The sequence below is a fragment of the Xenopus laevis genome, chromosome 8L (genome assembly GCF_017654675.1).
Source record: "Xenopus laevis strain J_2021 chromosome 8L, Xenopus_laevis_v10.1, whole genome shotgun sequence".
Classification (NCBI taxonomy): Eukaryota; Metazoa; Chordata; class Amphibia; order Anura; family Pipidae; genus Xenopus; species Xenopus laevis.
Window position 1 is genome coordinate 269,412 of NC_054385.1, and position 21,316 is coordinate 290,727.

At 42.8% G+C, this 21,316-nt stretch overlaps 2 protein-coding genes across 4 annotated transcripts; both read left to right on the forward strand.

The window, feature by feature from the left end:
- The first annotated feature begins 3,872 nt into the window (after positions 1–3,872).
- On the forward strand, positions 3,873–12,545 carry tafazzin.L (tafazzin, phospholipid-lysophospholipid transacylase L homeolog). Of its 3 annotated transcripts, XM_018228596.2 has the most exons (10): positions 3,881–4,418; positions 6,735–6,863; positions 7,421–7,466; positions 7,554–7,639; positions 8,639–8,719; positions 10,274–10,315; positions 10,412–10,474; positions 10,729–10,781; positions 10,869–10,946; positions 11,903–12,545. In XM_018228596.2, the coding sequence occupies exons 1-10, from the start codon at positions 4,310–4,312 to the stop codon at positions 12,002–12,004; spliced, it is 789 nt and encodes a 262-aa protein (XP_018084085.1). In that variant the 5' UTR covers positions 3,881–4,309; the 3' UTR covers positions 12,005–12,545. The 3 variants fall into 3 exon arrangements, with proteins under 3 accessions (XP_018084086.1, XP_018084085.1, NP_001079572.1); NM_001086103.1 differs by lacking the exon at positions 10,412–10,474 and having other exon boundaries at positions 4,305–4,418; XM_018228597.2 differs by lacking the exons at positions 7,421–7,466; positions 7,554–7,639 and having other exon boundaries at positions 3,873–4,418.
- A 741-nt stretch (positions 12,546–13,286) lies between these two features.
- On the forward strand, positions 13,287–21,267 carry atp6ap1.2.L (ATPase, H+ transporting, lysosomal accessory protein 1, gene 2 L homeolog). Its single transcript, XM_018229300.2, has 10 exons — positions 13,287–13,739; positions 15,045–15,171; positions 15,809–15,883; positions 16,323–16,516; positions 16,892–16,932; positions 17,689–17,774; positions 18,384–18,625; positions 19,536–19,586; positions 20,013–20,256; positions 20,523–21,267. Exons 1-10 carry the CDS (start codon positions 13,618–13,620, stop codon positions 20,730–20,732), a joined length of 1,392 nt encoding a protein of 463 aa, XP_018084789.1. The 5' UTR covers positions 13,287–13,617; the 3' UTR covers positions 20,733–21,267.
- The last annotated feature ends 49 nt before the right edge of the window (positions 21,268–21,316 follow it).

The window sequence follows — 21,316 nt, forward strand, 5'->3', positions numbered from 1 at the left end:
ATCCTTGATGCATTCCTCTGTGGATAGTTAACTGTTTGGAAAGTTCACCTGCTGCTAGCATTTGGGTTTGGGTGTAGAATAGAGGAAATGATTTAAGTTAAAAAAAGAACGTTAAAAAGCAAAAGCTTGGATCAAGTCTTGAAGATGGTGCCAACATACGTTATCGAACATCTTTTTGCTATCAATGCCTATTAAGGCAGTAGGGATATACTATTGGATAATACCTTAAAAACTATTTCCAACAACATTCTTCTATTTTTGATACTTGATCTTCCTTTTATACTTGTTCTTGGGAGAATAGCTTTGGGGTGATGATTGCAAGGCTGTTTGCACAAATCTTAGTCAAGATCTTGATTAATTAAGACTATTGGTCTATATGAATTCATAACCATAGGGTCTCCTATTTGTTTATGTATAATCCTTATATTAGAATATTAGTATTTAGACGTGAATGTAGAATATATAATTCCATAAAAATCTTTGGTTAGGATTGGAGAAAATGCCTTTGTCATCAGTTTATAAAAGGGATTAGTCAAACCATCAGGTCTTCCGATATTTCCTTTTTTTTAAAGGAAGAAACTATAGAAATAATTTCCTATTCAGAAATAGGTGCATTCAGAAAATCCAAATCTTCCTGAGTTATGACTAGAATATTTAACTGTCCAAAAAGTGATTTCCTGTGAGGATTACTCACCCTGGTGGCCTAGTGGGCCAGCAGGGACGCCCACCGCGCTCTCGCGCCTCCTCCCAGTTTATAGGCGTAATGATGCCAACGCGCAAAATGTAAACATATTTAAAGGGAAAATTGTATTTTAGCATTGCCTGTTATAGGTTTTCTCCTAGTGAGTTCCTGGTGGTTCTGTGTTGTTAAGCTTCTGAATTTTGTGATCTGATTACCTGTTGTGACCCCTGCATGCTACTGACTATCCTGACTTCTGAAATCCTGACCCTGCCTGGTAACCAACTCTTCTGTATCCGAATCCCTTCTGATTGATCTCCTGGTTTAACCTTTGACAGTCTGACTCCGCTTGTACTCTGTCTGCCCCGACCTGATCTGTCTACGCCTTGTATTGTGACCTTGTGCCCTAAAGACTTTGATCTACCGTTATGCCCCTTTGCTTGTTCAGAACCCTTCGCTTGGCACCTCTCTTATCAAGACCTGGCGGCATCCGATTAGCCGAGGGATCCTCCTGAGGTGAAAGGCGGCTGTTAAAGGCCGAAGCAAGAGTTGAGAACAGGGTGCTTAGAATTGGTTCTGAATTTAGGGTGCCGGCCGTGACATTTCCTCTCGTTTTCGTTGGATTCTGTGGGAGAATTTTATTTTTTATAAAATTGACGTAAAGTTTCCATTATTTCAAGAGGACCCTTTGTTAAATTATTCTCGTTGTTCTTAATAAATGAGATAGGTTCATGATTTGTCCATGTTTTTATGTTAGAAAGAGTGTGCTTTATTTCTTAGATTGAAGTACTTAGATTTAATGTCATTCATTTTGTCTACCATCTCAAGACAAATTTTTAAATCTTTTAAGGAATTTAAATTCAACTTGAAGTAAAATAAATATAAGCATATTTTTGATCTTTACTCAAATTAATAACTTGAGAAAAATGAATTTGAAAGGAGGTCTGGTAGTAGTATCCCATGGTAGCATGGCATTATGTGTATAAAAAGTCAATCCTTACTAGTAGCATCAAAGATCCTCCATGTATCTCTTAAATTAGTCTGCTTTAGTAGATCTGTAAGTAATTTGGCATTGTTATTGTTCAAATGTAAGTGGTCATTTCTCATGGATTTTAGATAAATGTTTTTGAACGATTAGGGTTTAACACACCAATTCTTTGGGGGGAATTCACAAAAGTGTCGGCAACGAAAAAATGTCTTTAAAATGTTGTCAAAAGTGTCGTAGCAACAGCCGACAAATTCACAGAGCATTTCTCCGCCAATTTTCCGACATGTACGACACTTTTGAATTAGTGTCGTTAAAAGTGGGCGTGGTTTTTTCGGCGCCACTTTTCCCGACATTTTTATGAATTACTCGTAAACTCATTTTTTTTACCGACAATTTTTCAGACAGTTTAGGCTCTCCAAAATGAAAATGTCTGTCAAATTGTCTTTTGAAAAGTCTTGGTAAATGTCGTTTGTACGATGAAAAGATATACGACATTTTAGAAAAGTGTCCGACTTACGAGACATTCAGAGACGGTAACATCTGCCTTTGTGAATTTGCCGTTCGTACGACATTTTACAAATTTGTCGACCGCCACTTCTGGGGTTACTTATTTGACCGACACTTTTGTGAATTCCCCCCTTTGAGTTAGGTTCTGGTAAAATTCCACTTTATTTTCATTTGGTGCACATGTGGAACATATATTGTAAATGTGCAGGACTATAGTGAGCAGTATGTAGAGAGCAGCTTTCCACTTGCTCATTAAGAGAGACTGGCACCTCTAAACAAGGCTGTCACTGTGAGGGGAGGGGCAGGCATTCTAGGGGTCCACACCAGTGGGAATGACTGGCTGATACAAAAGCTCAGTAAGTGTCATTTTTGCTCAGCTCTAAACCAAGAAAGATGACCTGTAAATGATCATTGTGTAACACAAATAACCACCAACTGACCAAGCCTAACCACGACTCTCTGTACTGTACTCTATTTGAAAATCAATCATTTCTAATTAAAAAAAAAACACACCCTGATGTCAAAGGAAAAAATGCCTAAAAATTCAGGTTCATGTTTCAGTTTCACCCATTGCCTTCTTCTAAATTAGGATAAGGGAAACTGCACATGTCTAACCTAAATTGTCATCCATGTGCCCCTTTTTTCTTTTGTATTATATTGAATAGAATGCCGAGCAAGATATGAAGTATTCATACAGGATAAAAGGCCATTTAAATAACAAAACATAAAATGTGCAAATATGAAATGAAAATCCTAAGGTGGTCTCTTTTCTGAACATCCAAATATATAAAAGCTAGGATTATGTGGGGTCACTTTAAATTAAGAAGTGTTGTGGTATGAAGAGTAAATGTTTTCTCTTGTAGTGGTTCCAGAAATATTTGCCAGTAGTCTATTTGCACTTTGCGGTTATGCAATTTCAAGTTTGTTGCTTCATGAGAGCATTGTTTTTGGATTTGCATCAAACCATTAATTCACAATTTGTGCTATAATACTAGTTATTTATGTAGTTGTCTTGAGACGATGTTATCTATAACTAATAGAGATACACTCGGAGGCACATTAACAAAGGGTCGAATTCTGAAGTGAAAAAACGTTGAAATTCGACCATTGAATTGTAGCAGTTTGACATTTGAAGTCGAAGTTTTTTTGATCGAATATGGGAATATTCAATCAAAGTAAAATCGTTCGATTGATCGATTAAATCCTTCAATCCAAACAATTTAATTGTTGAAGCGATTTTCAAAAAAAAAAACCCTTTGACTTCTAAAAACGTAGCTAAATGTTGGCTATAGGTTCTAGGAGGTCCCCATAGGGTAACATTTCGGCAGGTTTAATAAGGTGGCGACTTTTTTTTTTAAAGAGACAGTACTTTGATTTTCGAATGGTGAAATATTTGATGTTTTTTCATTTCAAATCAAAGTCGAATTTGGCCTATTTGATGGTGGAAGTACACCAAGAATGACTCTGAAATTGGAAAATTGACTTTGCGACGTTGGAGTAATACTTGTGAGTGACAAGCAGAATTGCTCTCCTTTTGTATTTGTGCCCCAAACATGGGATTTGTGGGAAATGCCTCTTATTTGCACAACAACGGCCTCCTCTTTGGTTCCATTTGAGAGTAAAGGATGTGCTGCTGCTGCTGAGGAGTAATGAGGAGTAATGAGGAGGAGTAATGAGGAGTAATGAGGAGGAGTATTAATGGGAAGCAGGAAAGCTGTGTGAGCTGAAAACCTCTCTCTCTCTCTCTCATATCTCCAGCCTGTGCTGAGCTCTCGCCTAGACAAGGGAACACATTCCTGGAAGAAACATGGCGGCGGCGGCGGCTACAGACAGCCACATTATCAGGGCACAGAATGGGCTGCAATGTTTTGCACAAAAGCTGGTGTGAGCCCCAGTAAGCAGAGGAAAAGCAGAGGAAAACTATTAGGAGCCGACGCTAAAGTAAAAACAAGTAAAGCCGCCCCGAGAGCACACGCCCAACTGTTCCACGCAGGAACACTGAATTACGCAGCGTCGACTTGTCTCCTGACGATGGCGGGTACGTGCAGCGTCATCACGCTACAGTCTCGCGAGGTGAGACTTGCGAGCTCTCTATCCGGAAGCAGTGTGAGTGTATTGGGATCAGTGGCAGGAAGATGCCGCTGCTGGTGAATTGGCCATTCCCTGGCCGGGCTCGTCTTGCCAGGCACGTGAGCAGCACACTTGTCACGGGACTCGTGGGCACGTACAGCTGGGCTTGGACTAGTGAGTATTCAGTGGCCCCTCCACCACCAATAGCACAATGAACAGTTGTATTTGCAACAACAAAACTGCAATGGGCGCTAACTATAGGAAAGAAACCAGCAGTTTTCTACTCACATGATCAGCTACACTTGTTGTTTATTGCCCTCCATCATCTGCAGTGTAAATCATTTCCATATACACATATATATATAGATTTGTGTGTGTGTGTATATATATATATATAAATGGTGTCCATGATCTGCAGTGTAAATCATTTCCATATACACATATATATATAGATTTGTGTGTGTGTGTATATATATATATATAAATGGTGTCCATGATCTGCAGTGTAAATCATTTCCATATACACATATATATATAGATTTGTGTGTGTGTATATATATATATATATAAATGGTGTCCATGATCTGCAGTGTAAATCATTTCCATATACACATATATATATAGATTTGTGTGTGTGTATTTATATATATAAATGGTGTCCATGATCTGCAGTGTAAATCATTTCCATACGGTACATATATATATAGATTTGTGTGTATATATATATATAAATGGTGTCCATGATGTGCAGTGTAAATCATTTACATACGGTACATACTGTATATATAGATGTCTCTATATATATATATATATATATATATATATATATAAATGGTGTCCATGATCTGCAGTGTAAATCATTTCCATATACACATATATATAGATTTGTGTGTGTGTATTTATATATATAAATGGTGTCCATGATGTGCAGTGTAAATCATTTCCATACGGTACAACAGACAATTTACACTTGGGCTGATGGTGCCATACGGTACATATATAGATGTGTATATATATATATATAAATGGTGTCCATGTTGTACAGTGTCCCTATGCGGCCAGTGTAGTCAACACGCTGCTCACACAACACAACAACAACAACAAAACAAAGTGCCACTGAGTGACAGTCAGTCAGCGTGAGCCCCAATCCTGCAATGAATTCACTTCCCTCCTCTGGGATCTCCTCACCAGCAGATCTACCTTCAGAAAATCACAGACACACACACACAGGTGGCTTTGCTTATCTCTGATATTCTCCTGCACATAGAACACTTCATATACAATCAGTAGCTAAATATTGAGATAACATTGGTTTTGTATGTGTGTCATTTAGTCATTTAGCAATGAGCAGTGTTCTGATGTCAGACATTTATGCAGCCCAACAAGCCACTCCTATAGATTAGTCCAAATGTAGGCTGCATTCAATGTGTGTGTATATATTGGATTCCACTTCCATGACTTCATTTCCTGCCACTTATACAATACATTCAACCCTGCAGGAACAAATGGCACTCTGATCATCATTAAAACCTACTTTCATTTAGCTCTGCAAGTGTAAAAATCCAATAACTTTCTCTTAGTAAACGACCATGAGAGGGAAGAAAGATTGAGCTGCCACCTCTAGCTGTCAGTTTTCTCTCTAGCTGTCAGTTTTCTCTCTAGCTGCCGCTAACAAATGGTGACAGGGGGTCACAGCACAACATGGCAGATGTCTGGGAATGGCAAGTTCATGATCACTTGCAGTGGTTTAAGGGGGGAGGCAAAATGAAATATGAGAAATAGCTGAGTGTGCTGCAGATGTCAATCAGAGTGACTCCTTCTAATAGAGGCAATGTGCTGCCTTAAACACATTGGCTGTGCTGAGTGTGGAGCTGCTTTGCTGGAGACTGAAGTGAGGGAACAGGACAGGCCAATGATTGTCAGGGCAGCCCTTACACTGACTCAATCAAAAGCCGCACCTAGAATGGTTAAGTGTTCAGCTGCCTCCTGCCTGAAACATACAAGTTCCGTGCAGTGTATTGGGGTAAGGCATGGACAGTCCCTAGCAGAGCAGGGTCCTCAGCATGCAGGCAGCTCGGGGTGAAAGTCATTGAAGCAGGCCCACTGCCAAGTACTAACCAGTAACATTTGTGATTTCATTTTAGTGGGGCCCAAGCCGCCCACCACCTGCATATGTGTCACCAGGACCGTGCCGTCAGAGGCCCCACCAAAGCTGGGGTCCACCGGGTTTTTACCTGGGGCCCTGGCAGGCCAGTCCAACCCTGTGCCTTATATTTGTCTCTCTCACAGCTCCGTAGTTACCTGATAAACCCACCCGCTAGCAACAGCAAACCCCTGCTCTCTCCCATGTTGTGCCCTCCCCTGTACCTCTGCTTTATCCAGTGCCACCCCCTGGAACCTCCTCACCCTGCTGCAGGACATTCTGACTAAATAAAGGAATGTGGGTTTGGCACTTGGATGTCTAATTTCTGTTTCTTGTGGGTCACACAGAATATATGAATCGTCTCCGTGTGCACAACAAGGAGGTTCTGTACGAGCTGATTGAGAGACGCCATCCAGACACCCCACTCATCACCATATCGAACCATCAGTCATGCATGGATGATCCCCATCTTTGGGGTAAGACATAACATTGTGTAATAGCATTTGGGAAGCACTGTTGTCATTTCCCATTCCCAAAAGAGAAGGATGTTTGGATCACTGACCTGTGTTTTGTTTAGCTCATTCAGTTGAAGCAAGGCAGCAGTTTGATATAAAGGGATGATACTACTATTGCTGCTGCTGCCTGACATTGGATCATGTAACTTGTGCTGGATCACAGCTGTGTTGTGTGCAATGCATGTTACTGCTGGGTCATCAGGCAATTCAAAAGCGATAGGAGTCACAGTATCAATTCTGATTGTTCTGCCCATTTATCTGAAGTATCAGTGTGGCCCTGTGTATGGCTATTAGGGCTACTGTAGAAATCCTTTCAGCAGTGTGGCCATATAATCTGGAGTGTGGTGTTGTTAGAGCAGCAGATAGTTACACTTTCTTTCCCCTTGTTATCCTACACTCTCTGCTTAGATGTGGAGCCATGGGAATGGGGAGCTGATTCCTAGCTATGATGTTTAGGCTGATACATTTTTAGTTTCTTGACTCCTATATTTGCTTTTTCCCTGACGCTGTGTGCCCAGGAATCCTCAAGTTAAAGCACCTGTGGAACTTTCCCAGAATGAGGTGGTAAGTGCACTTCTGCACCTCTGCTTGTCACTGCTACAGTATATGTATGTGCCATTCCAGGTCTTACTGTGCCCTTGTCTATCTCAGGACTCCCACAGCTGCTGATATCTGCTTTACCCAAGAGCTTCACTCGTTGTTCTTCAGCCTGGGGAAGTGTGTACCTGTGTGTCGGGGTAGGTTCTGTAGTGCTGTAGTGTATGAGAGAACATCATCCTTGGATTCTAGTTCCACCTGCTGACATTCACTGGGCCTCATGTCATTCAGTGACACATAGAAATAGCCACCTGACTAATAATATGTCACCCCTTTTGTCATTTTTGGTCTGTTGTATGCGGCGTCTCTTTACTTGGGATGTGAAATGTGAAGGGTTGCCCCTCCTCTATATAAGTCATCTCCTGCCATTCACACAAACAAGAGGGTGGCCAACTGTACACTCAGTAATATCATAATAATAGAATCTGATGAGCCCAGGCCTGTGTGCAGGGTACAATAGTGCTGCAGCTTTAGTGCAGCAGCTGTAGTGCATGTCCTGTTTAGTGCAGCAGCTGTAGTGCATGTCCTGTTTATTTAGTGCAGCAGCTTTAGTGCATGTCCTGTTTATTTAGTGCAGCAGCTTTAGTGCATGTCCTGTTTATTTAGTGCAGCAGCTTTAGTGCATGTCCTGTTTATTTAGTGCAGCAGCTTTAGTGCATGTCCTGTTTATTTAGTGCAGCAGCTTTAGTGCATGTCCTGTTTATTTAGTGCAGCAGCTTTAGTGCATGTCCTGTTTATTTAGTGCAGCAGCTTTAGTGCATGTCCTGTTTATTTAGTGCAGCAGCTTTAGTGCATGTCCTGTTTATTTAGTGCAGCAGCTGTAGTGCATGGCGGGTGCATGTCCTGTTTATTTAGTGCAGCAGCTTTAGTGCATGTCCTGTTTATTTAGTGCAGCAGCTGTAGTGCATGTCCTGTTTATTTAGTGCAGTGCTTATTGTTGGGAGCAGCTGAGAGAGTGGGGGGAAAAGGAACAGTCTCATTTGGATGAAGACAAAATGGTTTTCTCTGAACTTAGTGGGAATGGGAAGGATTATTCTGCTATTGGGATGGGAACTAAATTAGATGCATTAGAGAGGAGGGGGTGTCACATGGCTGTGTGGCCAGCTAATAAATGTAAAGTAATAAATCTCATTTTGCAGGGGATGGAGTGTATCAAAGAGGAATGGACTTCATCCTGGACAAGCTGAACTGTGGTGACTGGATCCATGTGTTTCCAGAGGGTAATATTATGACTAAAGGTGGCCACACACTTTGCCCCTCCAGACTGAGCCAGCAGCTTTTTGGCCAGTGTATGTGCTCCTCTCCCACTGGCTCTCCCTACGTCTGATTAGCCTGATTTGTCCCTGCACATGAGTGTGTCAGAGTAGGGCACAGATCATCCCCAAGCAGCTCTGTTTGTCTATAGGCAGCTCTATATTCCAACTCATGATGAGAATTCTACATTGGGCAGCACTAGTATATTAGATGTCACAGATGGAGAGCAACATTGGATTATGTCAATTTGGACCTGTGTTATTGCTGCTGCTGCTGCTGCGGATTCTTATTGTTCATAAACAAACCATAACACCAACAAATAAAACTGTTTTTACTGCTGCCCAGCACTTGTAAAACTGGTGTGTTTGCTTCAGAAACACAATTATAGTTTATATAAACAAGCTGCTGTGTAGCCATGGGGGCAGCCATTCAAGCACAGGATACACAGTAGATAACAGATAAGTACTACTATAGTTTATATAAACAAGCTGCTGTGTAGCCATGGGAGCAGCCATTCAAGCACAGGATACACAGTAGATAACAGATAAGTACTACTATAGTTTATATAAACAAGCTGCTGTGTAGCCATGGGGGCAGCCATTCAAGCACAGGATACACAGTAGATAACAGATAAGTACTACTATAGTTTATATAAACAAGCTGCTGTGTAGCCATGGGAGCAGCCATTCAAGCACAGGATACACAGTAGATAACAGATAAGTACTACTATAGTTTATATAAACAAGCTGCTGTGTAGCCATGGGGGCAGCCATTCAAGCACAGGATACACAGTAGATAACAGATAAGTAGTACTACTATAGTTTATATAAACAAGCTGCTGTGTAGCCATGGGGGCAGCCATTCAAGCACAGGATACACAGTAGATAACAGATAAGTACTACTATAGTTTATAGAAACAAGCTGCTGTGTAGCCATGGGGGCAGCCATTCAAGCGCAGGATACACAGTAGGTTCTGAAGAATCCCATTGTATACTACAGAGCTTCTCTGTTATCTGCAGGGTATCCTGTGCATTTTTTCCTTTTTCAGTTTTGAATGGCTGCCCCCATGGCTACACAGCAGCTTGTTTATATAAATTATAGTTGTGTTTCTAAAGCAAACACAGCAGTTTTACCAGTGCAGCCCAACAGTTCATTCTATTTGTATTACTTTAAGACAGTTTAATTTGTTGGTGTTACTGTTCCTTTAATTGAGATGGGGCTGAGGCAGGAATAGATGAAGTGTGAGAGGCTGCAGCATTCTCTCAGATTCCTGGGGGGGTGTGTGCCAAGTACAGAGGAATGAAGGGGGGGGGTGTTAGCAGTATAAATTAGAGGGTCCCAGAGCAGAATAGTGTTTGTTCAGTGTTGGAACTAACAGGCTGGAGTATGGTACCTGTAGATCGGTGTCCTTGTATTATACTGCACCAATGCATCCATTTCATTTCCATGTTTCTCTAGCCCTAGACAACAGCACATTCCCACTGCAACGAGATAATCCTCTTCTTTTGTGTTTCTCCCAGGGAAAGTGAATATGTCTCAGGATTGCGTCAGGCTGAAGTGGGGTAAGTGGTATTACTGAGTGGGGTTAAGGGGGATCCTGGCAGCGGGGTTTTCAGCTTAGGGTTACTTGGCCTTTTTCCCTCTCTTTCTGTCTGCAGGCATTGGGCGCTTGATAGCGGAGTGCTCCCTAAATCCCATTATACTTCCTCTGTGGCACGTAGGTGAGTGGACACAAATAGTTATATGTGAGCAATGCCAGGGACATGATGGGGCAAGAGTAGCCATTAAATGGGGTGGAACTTTATGATATACCAGTGCTTGAGTTGGGATAAAAACAAGTTCTCCCCAGGGACAGATGAGAAGGAAAGCTCCTCTATGCACAACCCCACCAATCTGTCATGGTGTAAACACTAGTCGGGTTAGTATGCTATGGAAAGGGCCTGTTTACATTCCATACTGTGTGCCTCTGTTCTAGGAATGAATGATGTGCTTCCTAATGAACCACCATATGTCCCTCGCTGGGGGCAGGTGAGTAGATATTGCGTTCGTTTTTGGCCTAGAGTGGGTTCATGACACAGCAAAGTCCTACGCTGACATCTCTTTTTCTCTCTCTAGAGAATCACTGTGCTGGTGGGAAGCCCCTTCAGTCTGGAGTCAGTGCTGAATAAGCTGAGGGCTGACAACAGATCAGCTGTAGGTACCCTCTATCCAATTCTATTGCCCTTCCATTTCTACCTGCTGCAGTGTACAGATGCCTTCAAATAAGCTGTTGAATTAACCTAAGAGCTAAATAATGCATAAATAATGCAAGCTAAGATCTGATTGGTTGTCATGGTCAACAGCAATGGTGCAATGTAACACGTATGTCAGTCAGGAACAACATACACTACACATACTGCTGGCTCTCAACAATGTGCCTTATGTAATTGAGCCTACAAGGTGTCGTCACTTCATTATACTTTTGTCATTACACAACAAAATAAAGCTCCCTGACTGATTGACAGGGCTCACCACATGTGCTGACTAAGTCCTGCAGCCAGTCCTTCCTATTGGCTAAATAGTTGCACTCTAGCCATAGGCAAGAAGCAACATACCAGCACACCTTCTTTCTTGGCTAAAGAAATCTAGTAATGCAGCCAGCAACCCCCCACTTGAGCTCAGTCAACACTATGTATTTATTACTGACACACACTCACACCCCTGAAACCATATTACTCCTGAGAACCGTTTCCCAACTCATCTTATGCTCAGAGTGTCTCTCCCCCACCTTATACTATTGTGAAGTGATGGATTCTGGGAAGTCCCTCTGCTTTCCATAGTGGGTGGAGCACAGATAATCGGAAAAGCTAAGGGGGACTTCAAGTCCCAGAATGCATCACTTTACAGAGGAACAAGGTAAGGGGGGTTGCGTGACTCTGTGAGTCTAAGGGTGATAGGAAATGGCTCATACGATTATCACAATTTCTGATCAATCGGAGGAATGGGCTATGTGTATGTAACAATAACATAGGTATATTTATATACATACCCCCAACTGACTGAGCTCATGTTAAACATGGGGAATATTTCCCCTTACCTTTCCCTAATGGAATAAACATTGGGTCTGTCCTTTTGCTGAAACCTCTGATGTGAGTGTGTGCTTTCTGCAGGAGGAGATGAGGAAGGAGCTGACGGACTATATCCAGATGGAGTTCCACAAGCTCAAATCCCCGGCTGAGGCTTTGCACCAATGTTTCCGGCAACAGAGGTGACGGCAGAACCGGATTCACGGGCTCCAGACACCTGCCTCATTATGGAATTCTGTGGCCCGTGTGCATTTTGGGGAGCCTCTTCAGGAAACTGCTGCTAACTACTATAAACCACCCACCTCATGTGGGGAAGGACTGGTCCATTGATGATATCAACATATAACAGACTGATACCCCAGTGCGTCGACTCCACAGTGCACTCGCCACTCCCAAATGTTACATTTTTATCAATTGTATTTTAATTTCTTGAATAAGGCATTGCCTAGAGCTAATGATCATGTGGGAATCTGACAGGCCTTGTCTCTGTCTTGCTGGCCAGTACAAATGGCTCTTCAGCATGTGCCCATTGGATTCCATGAAGGAATTATTTTAGGATAAATAAGTTATGAATAGGTTTCTATGGCAGTAATCTATAGTGTATTTACAGTAAGTTATTGTCAGTGGTTCTTAGTAACCCTCACAGGTTTGGGGGGGAGCCTGTGTTTTTATATGTGTATTTTATACAATTTATTTTCCAATAAAGAGACTGTGCTGTGTTCTCTCAGCCCTGCCCTTCATTCTATGGAGGCCACAGTGATATCCCTGGAGCACAAGAATGAATTAAGGAAAGAGATGGAAAGGCATAGTTTGGGGTCACAAAAGAGGCGGGGCATAAATGTATTTTGTGTGTGGGGGGGGGGGGGAGGTTCAGGGATTTTTATAAATCTGATTGGGGCCTCCTTTTTACTTGGGCCCAGGTAGCTGATGGAGCAATAATTGGGGCCCTGTGGGGGAGGGCCATGCTTAGTAGTGTGGGGTCCCTTAATTACTGATGGGGCCCTGGCTCTATACATTTAGCTTTGATGGTGCAGTGCTTAGTGTTTGAGTTCAGTTTGAGCTGTGAGTAGTAGAAGCATCAATTGTTTCATCTATTCTATCACCAGGAAACCTTACACTAACAAACTACTATTCCTCCTGCTGCTGCTGCTGCTGAGCCAACCTCTTTATTCTCCTAGTCTTTTATATTGACTTGCTAGAGGCTCTACAGGCAAATCGTTAGTGTCTTTTTCTCATAAAGAAAGCGGGAATGTCTGCTAGTGCAGGGGAAAGCAGAGTGAGTAGAAGCGCCAGTGCTCGCTGGGTTCCACTATAAAATGAATCAAATAGGACGCTGGTCTGACAGGAAGGAGGTGTATGCACGTGTCCGGGGATGGGCGGGGCCAGGCAAGAACAGGAAGTGTCAGTAGCCGATAGAAGGAGTCTATATACACAGAGACACATATATATGAGCTGTGCAGGGAGTAGGCCGGCAGTAGTGCAGTGATAAGACGTATTACTACTCGCTGGGACCCGGCCCAGACAATCTTTGCGCTTGTGTCCCGTGTGCTGGCGCCTGTGGGAGAAGGCGGGCTCCCTATGACTAATAGCAACGGGACACGGGGACTCGCTCTGCCCTTCAGCTCCCCATAGCGACACCACATAGTCCATTCAACTGACTGGCTCTTACTCCACTCACTAGCGGCCGCTGCAGCCAATGAGCAGCTACATCCGCTATTGTGACAGTGACTGGCGTGTTTAGCAACCAACCAGCTTGCGAGCTGCTCCAGGGTCATGTGAGGCCAGTTGCACAGTGTCACATGACTGTGACGGAGCTGGCAGTGATGGCGGAATGGGCTCTTGTCTGTGTCGTGTTCCTGGCGGGCCCCTTTCCTGCCGCCCCGTCCCAACAAGTGCCGGTGCTGCTGTGGTCTAGAGAGAGGTGAGGCCCGTATTTCTGCACACGTATATATACTGGTGATGAGGTGCGAGGGTCAGGCAGTTTCGGCTGCTGTTGGATGGAAGGCTAAATATTGCTCAGGACAAATTGGTAGTTATAGGGCAAGAACATTGCAGTGCATTTGGGCTGAGTGCAGACTTGGGAGGGCACACACACACATGAGATATATATATATATATATATACATATAATATATACACACACATATATATATATATACACATATAATACACACACACACACACACACACATATATATATATATACATACACACACACACATATATATATATATATATACACATATAATACACACACACACATATATATATATATACACACACATATAATACACACACACACACCACACATATATATATATATATATACATAATATACACACACATATATATATATATATATACACATATAATACACACACACACACATATATATATATACATACACACACACATGATATATATATATATATACACATATAATACACACACATGATATATATATATATAATCCCACAGTAGCAGCACTCAAATGACCGTGTAGCCAATCAGAAATGGCTGTATAGAGTGCTCAGCACTCACTGTATATCTAACCTTTCTGTCCCACCTGGGGACCTTTTTCAAGTGTTGAAACGTGCGATGAAGATGTTCATCACCTGACAATAAAAGCATGTTTTCATCTTCAATACAGTGAGTGCTGATCCTCCTTACTCTCTCTCTATATATATAGACAAAATGCAGGGATTGACAACACTCCAAGGAAACACATCAAGTCAATAATTCAAATGAAAGTGGAGATCACCAATAAATCTCCATTTGAATTATTGACTTGATCTATTTCCTTGGAGTGCTGTCAATCCCTGCATTTTGTCTACATACTTCTCAGACTAGCACCCAGGTTTCTGCATACTAATGGTTATGCGTTCCATTCTGTTTCATTTTATATATATATATATATGTGCGTGTATATCGTGTGTGTGTGTATATATATATATATACACATATGCACACACACGATATATATACACACACACACACACACATACAGGGCAGGCTGATCTCATTTCCAGCTTCTCCTTTTGGAGCCCTCCCACTTTGTGGTTGTGTAATTTCCTCATATGGAGACTGGTATGATTGACTGTGTGTTGTACATTGTGTGTCATTAGCAGCACATACACACTCACCCATCCCCCACATTGCAATGACAGCACCATTTACTCACCAGCAAGGCTTGTGTTTATATTGTGCTTTCTTGCTATATTCACAGCTCCCTGTGGAATCTCCAGACCGGCATACACAATGGACACATCACTACAGATATCCAGCTTGGACATTACCTTGAACCAGCTCTCATGAAGGGACCCAAGAATATTCTGTTATTCCTCCAGGATAAGGTATCCACAATGTCTCTCAGCTGCTGCCTACACAAGGAAAAGTTACAGTTGTTTCCACTAGGGATACGGATAGTACAGTGAGCTGGTTGCACTGGGGATGTAGAAAGTAGAGTGAGTTAGTTGCACTGGGGATGGGGAAAGTAGAGTGAGTTAGTTGCACTGGGGATGGGGAAAGTAGAGTGAGTTAGTTGCACTGGGGATGGAGATAGTAGAGTGAGTTAGTTGCACTGGGGATGGAGATAGTAGAGTGAGTTAGTTGCACTGGGGATGGAGATAGTAGAGTGAGTTAGTTGCACTGGGGATGGGGAAAGTACAGTGATTTAGTTGCACTGGGGATGGGGAAAGTAGAGTGAGTTAGTTGCACTGGGGATGGGGAATGTAGAGTGAGTTAGTTGCACTGGGGATGGGGATAGTAGAGTGAGTTAGTTGCACTGGGGATGGAGATAGTAGAGTGAGTTAGTTGCACTGGGGATGGAGATAGTAGAGTGAGTTAGTTGCACATAAGGGCAGATATTCTGCTTACATTATACATAAGGGTATTTACATTGCCACGTAGCAGAGGATTGTGACTATTTACATTGCTTGGGGAACAGTCATGTATATGGAAATATCGTGTGCACCTTTATTTGTCTTTCAGTTAAGTATTGAAGATTTCACAGCATTTGGGGGTGTCTATGGCAACAAACAAGACAGTGCATTCCCTAACCTACAGGTAAAGCTTACCCCCACTGTATATTTATTCATTACTAATACTCTCTACATTCTGCCCTTCTCACTTCTACACCATAACTCCAGTCCTCATTACTAATACTCTCTGCCCTTCTCACTTCTACACCATAACTCCAGTCCTCATTACTAATACTCTCTGCCCTTCTCACTTCTACACCATAACTCCTGCCCTCATTACTAATACTCTCTGCCCTTCTCACTTCTACACCATAACTCCAGTCCTCGTTACTAATACTCTCTGCCCTTCTCACTTCTACACCATAACTCCAGTCCTCGTTACTAATACTCTCTGCCCTTCTCACTTCTACACCATAACTCCAGTCCTCGTTACTAATACTCTCTGCCTTCTTAGTTGTAAACCGTAGTTCTACCATTCAGGTTTAGAAGCCTTTAATGAGATTTGGTGTGTTTTGCACTTTTAGAGCATTGTGGAGTCATCCCCTTCCTCCCTGGTTCTGCCTGCAGTGGATTGGTACGCTGCTAACATATTGCCCACATACCTGAAGGAGAAGCTTGGAGTCAGCCCCCTGCATGTAGACCAGTCCACTCTCCTGGAGCTGAAGCTGAATGAAAGCGTTCCCTCTCTGCTCGTTGTCCGGTTGCCTTATGCAAGCAGGTAAAATAACAACCATTAGTTATGGCAGCAGACTGGCAGCTTATTACACCCTCATTCAATATACTGTTCTACAGGATGTCCTTTCCCTAGTACTGACAGTCACTAGTGTATCTAATGGTTATACAGTAACGTGTCCTTTCCCTAGTACTGACAGTCACTAGTGTATGTAATGGTTATACAGTAATGTGTCCTTTCCCTAGTACTGACAGTCACTAGTGTATCTATTGGTTATACAGTAATGTGTCCTTTCCCTAGTACTGACAGTCACTAGTGTATGTAATGGTTATACAGTAATGTGTCCTTTCCCTAGTACTGACACTTATATAGATAAAGGTTGTACAGTAATATTTCTTGTCCCTGTGTGCTTTCTTGTAGTACTGGTTTGCTGGCAGCTAAAGATGTTCTGAGAGCTAATGGTAAGTTGTGCCCTCATCTTACCCAGAATGAGCTGGGGATGGGCATATGTAAAAGTTGGCGGAAGAGCCTACTCCCATATAAAAGAAGTAGAGAAAATTGATTGAGCCCGAGTGATTATTATGTTGCATTGTAGCAACACAATGTACCCTGCAGTTGTGAGCAGTGGATTTGGGGAGAATACAAACTGTGACAAACTAGTACAAAAGGAATTTTGCTGCTCACCTGGTCCCCTGCTATGAGATATGTAACACCCTTGTCTGTGACTGATTCGTGGACAGTTGGGACAATGGTACACAGGCAGATTTGTCTCCTGTGGGTGATAGTTCTCCAGAAAATGCTTTTACCCAGCAGTCCCTGCTGTGTTTCTATTTGCCCAAATTCACAGGCATTCTTGCTTTTTATTGCTAAAAAAAATGAGGTGCAAGCAGAACTCATGCACTGTCCCCCGACTCATCTTCAGCTCACTACTCTCCCCTGTCCCCATGTCCTGACCCATCCACTACACATTACACTTGTACTGCTCCCTTGTCCTGGCCCCTCCCACCTCATTAGTCCATGTACTGGCCCCTCCCTAGCTCATTATCTCTTGTTCCAGAACCGGCCAGTCCATTGGCTCAAGTGTAGCTAATTATCCATGTGCTTACCAGGCTGTCCAGACTCATTAGCCATGTATGGCTTAGCAGGAAGAGCAACAGTGAAATCAGTTGAATATATTTAGTGCTGAGATTTGAATGTGTGTGTGTGTCTCCCCACAGACGAAGCAATCGGACAAGTAGTGAGCACATTAAAGTCGGAGGGCGTGTCCTATACTGCTGTGCTGACTGCACTTCGGCCCTCACGGGTAGGTAGAATAAATGCCGACATAATGTACAGGCAGTATGGTGTGAATGTGGCATTGTGAGCCTGCACAGCCCATTCCATTGGGTTCCTGTCACGTGCCCTTCAGCTGCTCACTGGCCACCTGTGGCTTTTACAGACCACAATTCCCTCCATTAATAGGGTTATGGCCCAGGTTTCCTACACTGAGGGAGACTAACTCTCAAAGTATGACCAACGTCATCATATTTCTGTAAGAAGCCTCTCGCTTTTCTATGTGACCAGTCCATCTTTGGCAAGACCCAGATGTGGCGCTGCTTGTTAGCCCAAACAAATTAGTCCTGGCCATGACCCTTTATCCAGCTGTGGGCTAGAGCAACTCTTACAATAAAGTAGGTACTAGGCACATTGTGTTTAAAAGGACAGCAGCCTATTGCAGAGTTTCAGCTGTATCTCCATGTCATACAATGATATCCTATGATTTGCAGGCAGAAATCAGACTTGCATATGAATTACACATGTATAGGTACATGCAGCACTGCTGGGCTGGTATTGGCTGATATTTTCCCTGTTACTTTACCTTTAATAGATGAAGTGGGGAGTGTGAGTTGCACATCTTTGTTCTTCTCTCCAGATTATGAAAGAAAGCTCCTTTGCTGTGGGGAACGTTGGGCGCCAGTTACTGGCCACTGCGCAGCCTACACCAGACTATCCTCCCGTTGCCTTTAACAGTAGTCGGAACAGACCGTGCATCCTGTTGTGGGCTACCAATGTGTCTGTGACCGTGAATGAGGTGCAGGTGGATCTGACTAGCCGAACCTTTACTGGCAGCGACGTGAATCTGGATGGGTCTCTCTGTAACGACATCAATGCAGTGTGAGTGTTCAGCATGAAATGAAAGGGACTGAGGGTGACTCCTAATTATCACACTGGCATGTCCTGTGTATAGCAGTATTTGCTTTCTTCCTTTGGCTTGCTCCAGTTTTCAAATGGGGGTCACTGACCCCATCTAAAAACAATTGCTCTGTAAGGCTACAAATGTATTGTTATTGCTGCTTTTTATTACTCGTCTTACTATTCAGCTCTCAGGATTCATAATGCAGTCTCTTTTTCAAATCAATGTGTGGTTGCTAGGGGTATTTGGACCAGAGCAACCAGATAGCTGAAATTACAAACTGGAGAGCTGCTGAATAAAAAGCTAAATAAGTCAAAAAACAGAAGTAATAAATAATGAAAACCAATTGCAAATTGTCTCAGAATATCCCTCTCTACGTCATACTAACAGTTAATTTAAAGGTGAACATTCCCTTTAACTGCTTTTCGTGTTTTATTTATGGTAATTTCTCCCAAAATGAAAGTGTAATGTTGGTGGGTGAGTGGGGCAGATTCTGATCCAATTGGCTGATCCATTTCTCAGTAGGATCTATGGGGAATATAAGTGAAACTATTGTATCAATTCTAACTGCTGCCTTTAATGATTCTGCTCAGCAGGGACAAACACATGGATCAACTCATGGATCAGCAACAGGGTCGCTGACCCCCCTCCCACAGTTGCTTCACAAACACATGAGAAGGGGAAAGATGAAACCATTAACTTCAGTATTAATAAAAAAGCGTCACAAATAGAAAGTCGTTGAAAAAAGTCTTTATTTCTAGTGAAAAATCTGAGACCAATTGAAATGAAAAATGTGTGTTGAAAGCGAACGAGCCCTTTGTGTAACTGATGCCAATGATATCCATGTTTTGTTTCATTTTTGTGAGGAATAATCTCCTGTTTATCCTGTAGATTGGCGCTAACGTACCCAAATGCAATCAAGCAACAGCCCCTGACTTTACGGTAAGTTTTAGCTGCTGAGCACCAAGTACATTGCCTTGTTTGGCCCTAAGAAATGTGTAAAGGGCCACTGTATTTTCTTTTCCCTAATGGAACTGTATCGGTATTTTCCCTCTAATTCTGTGCAGTTTCAGCCTGTCCCAAGTCTACATTGTTCTGGCCTTTCCCTGTTATTTCCCTAGAATGATAAGCTCATAGCAGTGCTCTGGGCTGATTATCTCATGGCAGTTAGTTGATGGTGATGACACGTTTAGATTGTAAGCTCTTGTGAGTAGGGCCCTCTGATACTATCTTTACGCTAATCCTTATTATTGCAAGACTATTGCTGGCAGTAAATATTAATATATAAATATATATTACCGAGAAGGCTTTAGCCCTGGGCCCTGTCCTGATTTCGGCTCCATATTAACTGGTGGTGTCTGTGTGCAGGTTCTTCCTTAGCCAAAGCTTTTACCGTGTGTCTGGCCGCCCGTGGTTCACTCTGAATCAAGTAGAGCTGATCCATGGTGGAAACGTAGCTGTTTTTCTTGCTCCACAAGTGAATGCTCCCCACAACTACTCCTTCCACTGCCAGTACGTCAGTAGTTGGCCCACGTTTGGTTCTCTTCTTGTGAGCAACACCAGCAAGGATTTGCCCTCCTTTAAATGGCAGCTGCACATGGCTGACTTCCAGGTAGGCACCTTCCCTGCTGCAGAGTCCATTAGAAGTGTATGGTGTCCTGGAGGGGCCACAATAGATAAGCATCCTTTATTTTAATGCTAAGGGTTAAATGAAGGGGTGTGTGGGGGGGCAGGGGTCCCCTGGATTATTGATACAATAGGATTTAGTTGAGCCATTATAGTGGTGCCAGTGTATGACTTTGGATTGGCAGCTGATTACGGGGTGACTTGCTGTGTTACCGTATTACCTGTAATAACCGCACCCTTTTCCATTACCAGATCCAAGGTTTCAATGTGACTGGGATGGCATTTTCATACGCCAGTGACTGTGCGGCCTTCTTCTCCCCGGGCATCTGGATGGGGCTCATCACCACCTTGCTCTTTGTCTTTATCCTGACCTATGGACTGCACATGCTTATGAGCCTGAAGACTATGGATCGATTTGATGATCCCAAGGGCCCAAGCATTGCTGTGCCCCACACAGAGTGATTGGCCTAGGGCACAAGCAGTGATTAATGTAGGGCCCATTTGTCTGATGTGTGAGCAATCAAGTACAGCAGTGATTACATGTACTGGCTAATAAATGGGGTCACATTAGTAGGTGGCCCTACCCAGGAGGCCATTGTGTTCTGGGCACACTTTCCTTCTGGAGCTCCTACTTTATGCTCCTTGATGGTTCTTCAGATGTTCCCCCACTGAATTGATTGATTCCTTTTTCTTTCTGTGCCCCCCTTATGAATTCATTCCTGTGGACATAGGTCAGTTGTAATCCATGAGATGTACATTTGTCCCTAGGTGTGTGTATATATATATATATATATATAGTAGCAGGCTAATGGCTTGTATTTATTTCTCATTGTCTCACAGGAAGGCCAGTGGCACCCGAGCTTGTTATTATTATTATTATTATTATTATTATTATTGTTACATGGTACAGTCCAGCAATGGCAAATGCATGTTGGAGTTGGTGTGTAACTCGTCATGGTAAAACTCAAAGGCAAATAAAGTGTTTCTGTTCTTTGTGTTTCTCATGTGTGGCCCCAATTATTTCCAATGGGCTCTTTGACCTGTTG

What these genes read in the sequence shown, in the direction of transcription:
- tafazzin.L (XM_018228596.2), top strand. Translation starts at nt 4,310, where the DNA reads ATGCCGCTGCTGGTGAATTGGCCATTCCCTGGCCGGGCTCGTCTTGCC. An exon ending in AACTTTCCCAGAATGAGGTG is followed by an intron (nt 7,467 to 7,553) that starts GTAAGTGCACTT and finishes TGTCTATCTCAG; the next exon opens with GACTCCCACAGCTGCTGATA. An exon ending in GTGTGTACCTGTGTGTCGGG is followed by an intron (nt 7,640 to 8,638) that starts GTAGGTTCTGTA and finishes CTCATTTTGCAG; the next exon opens with GGGATGGAGTGTATCAAAGA.
- atp6ap1.2.L (XM_018229300.2), top strand. Translation starts at nt 13,618, where the DNA reads ATGACTGTGACGGAGCTGGCAGTGATGGCGGAATGGGCTCTTGTCTGT. An exon ending in GTGCATTCCCTAACCTACAG is followed by an intron (nt 15,884 to 16,322) that starts GTAAAGCTTACC and finishes TTGCACTTTTAG; the next exon opens with AGCATTGTGGAGTCATCCCC. An exon ending in AGATGTTCTGAGAGCTAATG is followed by an intron (nt 16,933 to 17,688) that starts GTAAGTTGTGCC and finishes GTCTCCCCACAG; the next exon opens with ACGAAGCAATCGGACAAGTA.